A 9969-nucleotide genomic window follows, 5' to 3' on the forward strand; every position below is an offset into this window, starting at 1 on the left:
AAACTGTGAGTCGGGACTGCGTTATATTAGTAGTTAAGACAAGACCAGCATCTTAATGATCTCAACGGGATTTCAGGGACCTAAGAAGGACTGATGTCATTCGCTCCTGGACCGTATTTGGGGTCAGTCCTCAATGATTTAAAGAAAAAGTGCGTTATTATCATGTCAATATACAGCAGGTGCAAAAACCATGTTTCTCCTCTTGATTCCTCTTTGATTTCAATTACGAGCTAGAACGACGAAACAAACTCAGCTGATCGAGAAAAAAGAAAAAACTTAACATGTGCAAAGTCCAAGAGAGCAGCGCCCGCATAGCAGCTGAATAACAACCGAGCAAATGAAGGTACAAAAAATACATTTCTAAAGAAGGCAAAAGTAGTAAATACTGGAGATACTTTCCTCTCAGATTCCCTTTGATTAGTCCTGCTTGAACATGCAAAACAAATGTGACTTAATCTAACAACAAAAACCTGCAAAATGCACAAAATGCAATGCTTGGATAACAATCCACGAGGACAGCATTATGCGAACAGGTGCAAAGGAAAGCGATGGATCGCAAAAGATGCAGTAATAAGACACTAAAATCAGAGAGGCCAAAGCGTTAACCATGGTCACGGATGCTGCGGCTGTGAAGAGACTTGGCGGCACGAAAGTCTGGGAAAAGTTCATGGGAATAACCGGAAAAGTAAGCCTCAGGACAAGTGAATACAAAGTCAGGATTGTTTCCGCAACATAAGAACAGTATCAGGAACTGCAACACGATTTCATGACCTTGTTTATTTGACAGCATTGTTCCTTTCATGAGCTATAAAGACTAATTTATTACAGTACACGAGGTAACCAGTGACATTATAAATACAGCAACAGGATTACGTCAGTGTATCAGACCATTAGTCAGTGAAGATAGTGGGTGTGATTGGCTGAGAAGAGAGATGCATTAAAGGCCTTGTATTCTAACCGGAAGCCCCCGGCTGTGACCGAAGCGTCGGACAGGAACTTTAACGTCATCACGTTTCCTGTGAAAGGAAAAAAGGAGAGAGATCCGTCAGTGCGCTGTCGTCGACAACTCTTTCCTCACAGTAACGCAGAAATATCGCACGTTGGCGTCTCACCTGTGCTGATGATGTCGTCAGGTATGTAATCGCCGCAGAACCTGTGAAGGAGCAGAACAAAAAGAGGGATATTCACGTTAAAACCTGCATCTCACATTCTCCGCAGATATATGCACATGCACAGGGCGGGAAAAGGAATCTCCACGCTCATAAAACCTCCTCCTCTTCCTCTTATTCATTGTAAACGCTACTGCTGCAACAAAAAGCCGATTGAATTATTAGCAAATGAATCACCGACAGTCTCAATAACGTCACGTAAATCACGTAAGTGGTTCATCAAACAAAAATATAAAACCCTTTGTTTTTACAGCTTCTCAAATGTGAGCATTTGCTGCTTTTCTCTATCTTATATCACAGTAAATTGAGTATCGACGTGTTTTTTTTAAACTGCTGGTTGGACAAAAGAAGAAATCTGACAATGTCACTTTGGGCTCTGGGAACTTTTCACGGGCCTTTTCACTATTTTCTGCCATTTTACGGATGAAATTATCACTAGTTATCACATAGATTGAAAACACTGGCAGTTTGTTAGGTTGCAGCCTCGACAAACAGGTGACTTGAATACACTTGACCGTGAGAGGTGCTAAATGTCACAGCGACCTCCTCTGGCCACAGTGCACCACAACACAAATCAGAGCGACGCCGGTCTGACGGAGTACTGGGATCGGCTTTTCTCTACCTCCCAGCAAAGCCGGAGACGTCGTCGTAGCTGTCGTACACGTCCAGGTAGTCTGCCAGACACGCCGTGTCGTCCTCCACATCAAACTGCAGGAAGCGGAGGCGGATCCTCTGGCCGAGGCGGACGCGGACGTGCCAGTAGCAGATCTGTTCTGCCTGGTACTCCTCGGGGAAACCGGGAGAATGAATGATCTTCTTCTGATCCGTCAGCACTCCGCCGCACTCCTTGGCTGTAAGACACATGAGCGACGTGTTTCAGTGCTGAGTTGCTTAAACGTAGGTTCAGGACCCCATGTGAGGTCACTTTACGGACAATATAAAAGACTGGTGCTCAAACTGCGGGTTAACTTGTCCGCACCGTGACTGTTGGTCCGGTTCTGGACCTCTGAAGCGCCCGGATTCAAACCGGTCTGACGCTGTGCTCATTCCCCGGTTTTTAAAACAACGGCGCGTTTCAGGATGAAGACTGGGGGACATCGCCTTTTTGTTCCAGAGCGGGACAAATGACCGTGTCCATTAAAACATTTTCCCCCCGTCTACCTGCAACCTCCCTGCTAGAAGAAACCCGGTCGGCTCCTAAATTACTTCATAAGATATCAACTTACTACGACCTCTTACTGAGCTTGAGTCAGACTTTGCTGAGGAATGCGGGGCAGGAATTCTCAGTAGGGTTTGTTCTGCCTCTCGTGTGCTCGTCTGACTTCGGTTCAGTTTAAGGTTTCACGCAGTCTTACAGAAAGTCGCGTCAGCAGGCTGGCTGCAAACACAGACGATACATGCGATAGTTGCTCCCTCTCTCCTGCAGATCACATCCCTGTGTTTTGTTCTTGCCCAAAGATAACAGGTTTTCTATTTCCACAGCCCTGAATCCCTGTCCCTTATTTGCCGTTTTCGGTGCGACAGAGGACCCAGGTGGTCTTATTAAAAAAGAGAGAGAGATATTGTGCCTTGTTGCTCGAAGGCGTATTCTCCTTCTTATTTTTTTTCTCTCCAAATCCACCACCAGCCTCTTCTTGGATGGAGGATTTGATGTCTTGTCTACATTTAGAAATAATCGAAAAGACGGTGAGATGGTCCACCGACAAAAACCGTCACGTGAGATGGCGTTCTCCACTTGCCGGGCCGCTTTTGCCCCGGACTGGGAAAACCTACTTTAAAACACAGTTTGTTTGGTTTTTGTTTTTTTTTTTGTTAATGCACACACACCAAGGCGTGCCCATGTGCATTTGGTGAACGGTACGAGCTCTGCGCAGCAGATTAACACGCGGGGGCTCACTTGAAAAGGATTCAAATTAAACCCGGCTGCATCCTTACTGTCTACACTTGAACGCACCCTAGCACACATCCAACAAGAGGGCCACGACAACATTCACACTCAATTTCTCACATTTTATATACATGCAATACTCTGTATATACAGAATATCAATTTACCACGCGTATATGAAAAGTAGGGACACGTTTCATATCGCCACAGTCAAAGGCCGCTCTGCCCCACTGTCAGCCGGGGACGTGGATAAATTTGGTGTCTATGCTCTCAGGCGAAGTAGCCAGTGCGGTAATTCCCCACAATGTATTCCTTAATCCGCTGGTGGGAATGTGCACAGGAAGTATTTTGGTTTGGGGGGTCTGTCTCTTGCATCTGAGCTCTGAATGAATTTGGAACAACAGAAAGAAAATCCTTTTGCTGAGTAAAGGAAATCAAATACACATGTGGAGACTGGTGACAATGGCATCCAGAGCTTTTCCCCTAGACGTCCTGGAGGGATATGGAATTGGATGTTGTCTTAAATCATTTCTCATTTGTAGATCATTAAAAACGGTAAGCCCGTACGTATGAAACATAAGTTGTTAGACGATGATATCAATGATTTCTCATTTGATGTCCAGTTCTGCGGATTTAAAAATGTCTCATTAGCAGTTTGACATAGGTTACATAGTTTGTCCACCAGAGAGCACCTACGAGTTTATTTTTCAACTGTAAAATGTCTTGCTGAGCACTTACATCGATCACAACTCTTTAATCATCAAGACTAAAGCTGCTGTGATCAAAATTTTCACATCAACCCCGGACCACATGTATATGCATGAAGTGCAAGTTGTTGCTCGTGGTGACAAACCCAAAGAATTATCACCTGACGCTGCAGCTCCCCTCAGCTTTTTGGAGCTTTTGTTTCACGGGCCGCGACTTTACCGTCTTGGTTCACTCAGTGAAAGAAAAGCTCGAGACATTTCCACCGTCCACCTCCTGCTCGGCAGCAAACAGCAGACAGGCGCAGTCAGAGACCAGCCGGTGACCGTGGAGGGGCATTTAGCGGCTTAGAGAGTTGGACATGTTCCTAGGAGATGGTTGATGATGGTTTCTCGTATTGGTCACGTTTTATTTTGAAACATCGGACAGACTGAGTGTTTGGTGCCTTTTTTTTAATTGAATTACTTCACATGTACTGGACTGCTCAACTATTCCCCCGTCCATATAATGGCAATGCACAGAGACGGCAAAGTAAGAATTTCATTGCATAGTGTAACTGAATTGAATGTAAGCTTTAAATAAAAATAGAGTGATGCATTATGAAAGTTCAAGGTGTTTTTCATCTTCTATTTTCTAAACATTTAGAAATGTTTGGGGGGGGCAGCTGTGGTAGAGATAGAGCGGGTCGTCCGCTAACCGGAAGGTCGGTGGCTCGATCCCCGGCTCGTCCGGTCCCCCTTTACTGAACCCCAAATTGCCCCCGATGTATAATCGGTGCGTGGGTGCGTGGAAAGCGCCGCATGTGAAAAGAAAAGAGTGCTGCGTGAATGTGTGTGTGTGACTTGAAAAAGCGCTTTGAGTGGTCGATAAGACTCGAAAAGCGCTCAATAAGCGCAGTCCGTTTACCACACCTGCACATTTGCACTTGCTGAACAACCATAGTTATCACATTTATCTCCCGTATTCAATATGTTCTTTACTTCACGTGTACTTTGTGCGTGGACGGATTTACCTAACGGGCCCACCGGACACGCGGAGTCTCCCTGGCCCAGGGGCCCGGGAGGTTTAGGGGGCCCCTGGGCGTGAAGTGACTGTCAATATTTCTCCTCTGACAGTCAAAAGAGCTCAGTTAAAAGGACACAAAATAAGAGGCACAAAATGACTAAAAACAGAAGCAAAACAACGACAAGTAGTTTCAAAACGATCAGGAAAGGGATGCAAAAGCACCGCAATGAGCCACGAAACGGCCACAAACACAAAGAGACGTAAAATGACCACAAAGAGGTGCGATGTATGTGACGTGTTTGCCCTTGGGCCCATTTTCCTAATCCATCCGAGACTGTTTTTTCCACTTGTGAGCCATACTAAAGATAAATTTTGTTCGCCTTGTGATGAAACTATAAAGTTTTCCTGATTCTGAAGTAGTGTAGTAGCGCATGGTGAAATCTTGATCACGTTAATGTGTCACACTCCTTTGTCCAGACTCTGGTGAATCATTCGAGCGTGGCGGCTTTTTAAAAACCACCCACTCACAGTCCAGCCACCGTCTGAGCTTTCACTTCACTCGGTTACGCCATCAACATCTTATCCGGACTGAGGTTCTCACTTCCTCCCGGTTTATTCTGGGTCTGACCGTGATAACTCACAGGGTGAGACAGAGATTGCGGCGTTGACCGAGGACAACAAAAAAGCCCCGGCTCTCACTGTGGTCCCACCCTGCGCTGGATAAGTTCTCCATATCATCACTCGTGCTTGACTTGAAACAGTGGTGATGACTAAATCCTGACTGAGTCTGTGGAGCCAGACTCGATGACTACTCCTAAACTGTCGGTCTGGGTCTCCCTTCCCTTTCTGGGATTCGTGACTCTGACACCTTAACAGCCATAGCTGTGTCGTCACTTACGCTTGAAACCACGTGAAACCTCATTGGTTAAAAGTGAAAGAGGAAATGAGATATTTTACCTGAGTGAAAGTACCAGCACCACAAATACTACTACATGTCCTGCATTCAGTATTTTACTTAACATACTAGCAAACATTCAGACTTACTAGCATTAAAACATGCTCCATAAATCAATAGTTTTTATATTCAGGCTCAACTAAACAACTCAGGATAATGTAAAAAGGGGTCGATCTTGAACCCTTGGAGAATAGTTACCCAACGCGATGTTTTTGTCCTCTTCTGGGTCATTGTTTTGCTTTTATGGCTTCCAGATTAATTGTTCTAACCAACCCAGTTGTCAGCAAAAAGGTTCTCATAAACCTCTTGTCTCCGTTTTTCCGTAGCAAGAGGCAACTGTTTGCTAGCAAGCTTGTAACGCGGTGATGTCGGGATTGGAAAATTGTGCAGAATATCCCTTTCATAGTGTTATAGTATCATATTATTTGAGTTAAAGGTGTCAAGTAAATGTAGTGCAGTAGAAGTAGACGTCACAGTTGGACAAAACCGGTAAAGTAAAAGCACCTAAACCTGCCGTTTTGTTTTTTTTTACGGCCACTCGATGGCAGCAAGAAAGATATTTAAACACAACCTTGACTTTACCTTGTGTAGTTGCTAATAGCAAATGTGTTACTAATTACTATTTACACATCCCGCAGATACAGAGCAACATTACTATTCATTCAAAGTTGTGTTTCTGGCCAGCGGACGAAGGCGAGGGAGGGAAATATCGGGCTCTTTAGCCGCTAGCGTACCAGCCGGTGGCTAACTGTGTCTGTCCGCTGTTTGGCGCCGAGCAGGGTCGCGTACGGTGGGTCTGCCCGACACACAGCTGAAAACGACACCGTGAGGGGCGGCGAGGGGCAGCGTGAACCCGAACAGCGGGGCGGAGTGGCTTTAAAACCGAAAACAGCGGAGCGGAGTGGCTTTAAAAACCAAAACAGTGAGCCGAAAGACGCTAAAGCGCTCCGTGAAGGCCGGGTGTAGCTGCGGAGTTAGGTGATAAATCTCTGTGGGTTTTGTCCCTACGAGCAACAGCTTTCACATTACACATAGTCTTCTGATCTATCGTCAATAGAAAAATATTGATCAGTGCAGCTTTAAGTACGGCACTCAATGAACCGTCATGCGAGCCACCGTTCATCACTATGTATACAGCGCCTACTCACAGTTGGGGTTGTAGCAGTACACGTCCCATTTCTCGCTCTTGTTCAGCCTGTATCCGTAGTCGATGATGCCAATCCTCCCGAAGCCGCAGTTGGCACCAGCTTTGACGATGGGGTAGCCGACGCGCCCCTTGTCGAACCATCCGGCTGCACACACGTGGAAACCTGACCCAAGAGAAGAAAAAAACGTCTGTTTCACGCAGCGATACTCAGCCACCCCCCCCCTTACTGTTCAAAACTCCATTTGTTGTCCAGCTCGATGATTGATTTTCAAACTAAAACCTCTCCGAGCATTGTCCAGATGTGGGGGGAGTTGAAAGCTGCGGGGGACGTCGCAGCCTCTCAGGCCTTACACGGGCTACCCTAGCTTAGTGGTGACGGCCGTGGAGGCTGCGTGAAAACCTGAAAAGCAGACCTACAGACACTGCCCAGGGCTGAAGAGGGGGTCATATATATATATATATATATATATATTTTTTTTTTTTTTTTAATCTACCCTTAATTTTCTCCTAAAGAGACGCTAGAACTGAACACGAGTCAAAGCGCCGGAAGTGACGCACGTGGCCATTTGCAGTAAACATGCCAATGATTATCGATCAGAAAGTACCGGGTTTCTCTGAAGGAATATATCCGGAATGGAGACGGACTGTTTTCCGCCAACCACAGAACGTCTCTCTTTCCACTCCGCCAACGGGGCCTCCTCAAAAGACAGAAACTACTGGATGAGCCTTCTGGTGACCATTAAAACCAGTTGGGGTTTTTTTGGGTTTGTTAATCTGTTGTTTTTCTAATTTGCGGCAGTGGGTGGGCTTCGGGGTTTGGCGTGGGACACCACGGAGCAGCCCAGATAACAGAGGGGCCTCCAAGGCGGAGTGGCTGGACTCCATCTCCGCGCCACGGGAAGGTGCTGGCGGGCGTTTACAGGAGTCACGCAACAGCTCTGACCTTTAACCCCGTGAACACGCGAAAGCCCTTTCTCTACGCGTTAGAAGCTTCCCAGCGGGTTATTGGGGGGCAGACGAACAGCGGGCCGGTGAAGCGGACCGCTGATGCGAGGGGCCTGCGTCTGCCTCGAGTCGGTCGGAGGGGGCCCCGCACGTGTGTCGCAGACGTGTCTGTGGGCGAGCGGCTGCAGACCTATTTGCCGAGCCGCCTCCAGTTGCTCGTACGTGGCCAGCGCGCCGCCCTCGTACTTGCAGACAGCCTTGGCCTCCCGGTACGTCAGCTGGTACCTCCCTTTGCGCGACTCCCGGTGGTAAACTCCGGCCGCTTGTTCTGTCGACGAGAGGGGGAAACAAAAGGAAAAACAAGACGCAAAGATGAGAGAGAACATCTGGGGGAAAGTCTGCCACAGTTTTGTGAATCAGAGCTGCCCCGACGCACATTTCTAGGACCTGGTTTGGCTCCGCGAGGCACAAGAACACGGCCAGGGGGCTATGGTGGAGCCGGCTGACGACGCCCTTAGCCAGAAGCCCGGAGGTCAAACTGAGCCAAGCATAAAACGGGGAAGGCAGAGACGAACTGTGACACCCCCCCACCCCACCCCCACCCCCTTCACTTTGGAAGCTCACCAACAATGTGGTCACTTGCTCCCTGGCCTCCTCGGCGGGGAGTCCTCTGCTGATCCTGTTTTGGCTTTACACATGCATGACTGCAAAACTAGGCAGAGAGCACTGGGAAATTAGCCTCAAGTTGATATGTTGATCCGTTTAACCTCTTCAGTTGTTTCCGATTAACCACTAATTAAACTGACGCGCTACGGGACTCACTGTTCCGTGGTCGTCCGCTGTTTCAGTAGCACGTCTCAGCCTTCGTCGCACTGTTACCTGTTTAGTTCTCTGTGTGTGTGTGTGTGTGTGTTGTTTTATCTGTCTGCCCCACCTGAAACCTTTTTCACGCCGCCGTCCCGGGTCTCTGACCTCAGTGGGACGTGACCTGGTTTGCTCCTCGCACCAGGCGACAGACTGGAAAAGGAGCGAGTGCAACTCAAAGTCTGCCAATACCCGGGCACGCATGTGACAGAGGACGAGAGTTGCATGAAACAATAGTAATAATAATAATAATAATAATAATAGTAGTAGTAGCAAATGCTGTGCGTGTGATCCAGGTGAGGTGAACTCATTAGGGACATGAAACACTGTCCCGTGGCTACAGCAGACTTCCACCCGCACCTCATGAAAGTGTAAAGAACGGGGTTCACGGAATGAGAGTCAGGGGTGTGTGTGTGTGTGTGTGTGTGTGTGTGTGTGTGTGTGTGTGTGTGTGTGTGTGTGCGTGCGTGCAGCTCGTTTGATTTTTTTTCCCCAGTATAAATGACACGGAACTCCGTGCTCTGGTCTCGTCCTTTGAAGTAAGCCGAACCCATCCGTCCTCGTGTCCTCCGACCCGTGTGCATTTTGGGAGGAAAACAAACAAACAAACAAACAAACAAACCCCGAGACCAAGTCACGTCCCCGCCTTTACTGGCCTCGTTCAGGACCCGGCCAGGTCCGGCTGGACCGGTGCGTCCAGCCGGACCTCGTTTTTCCTCACGATACGCCTTTTATTGTGAAGGCAAGTTCTCTGACCCAGAGGCCGAAGGCAGCTGATTGGAGCCTAAAACTCAGAGCAACGTTCAAACGTTAATAACGCCCGAGCAAACTCGACGGACTTCGCCGAGCGGCAACGTCCCGTTCAGCGACGCCGACCGTGTTAACGCGACCGCCCCTCGGACGTCGCGACCCGACTGGGTTTTTCCGACCGTAACGCGCGACCCCCCCCGGACGTCGCGACCCGACTGGGTTTTTTTTGGACTTCGGCGGAGGGAAAGTTGGATGCGACGACCTCGGACGTCGGTCGGACGGCGACTGGGTTTTTTTTTTTTTCTGGCGGAGGGAAAGCTGATCGCCCGGCGCCATCTACACCGACCACCGCGGCGGGGGAGAAGAAAAACAAACAAAAACCCAAAAAACAAAACACGAGGTATTTACCCAGCCATATGGAATTGTGAAAAATTCCGTTCTTGAAGCCCCACGCCTGGGCCTCCTTCAGCAGGAACCCGAGTGTCCAGAGCAGAGCGAAGACGCGCATCCTGCAGCCCTCGGTGTGCGCAGCTGCTCTCTCC

General features: G+C 48.3%; 1 protein-coding gene across 1 annotated transcript; it reads right to left on the bottom strand.

Moving 5' to 3' along the window:
• Positions 1 to 774: 774 nt before the first annotated feature.
• Positions 775 to 9969, bottom strand: tnfaip6 (tumor necrosis factor, alpha-induced protein 6). Its single transcript, XM_040148971.1, has 6 exons — positions 9836 to 9969; positions 8004 to 8141; positions 6870 to 7031; positions 1792 to 2020; positions 1113 to 1153; positions 775 to 1016 (listed from the first exon to the last, which is right to left on the bottom strand). The coding sequence occupies exons 1-6, from the start codon at positions 9933 to 9935 to the stop codon at positions 895 to 897; spliced, it is 792 nt and encodes a 263-aa protein (XP_040004905.1). The 5' UTR covers positions 9936 to 9969; the 3' UTR covers positions 775 to 894.

The sequence above is a fragment of the Xiphias gladius genome, chromosome 16 (assembly GCF_016859285.1).
Source record: "Xiphias gladius isolate SHS-SW01 ecotype Sanya breed wild chromosome 16, ASM1685928v1, whole genome shotgun sequence".
In the NCBI taxonomy this organism is placed as follows: Eukaryota; Metazoa; Chordata; class Actinopteri; order Istiophoriformes; family Xiphiidae; genus Xiphias; species Xiphias gladius.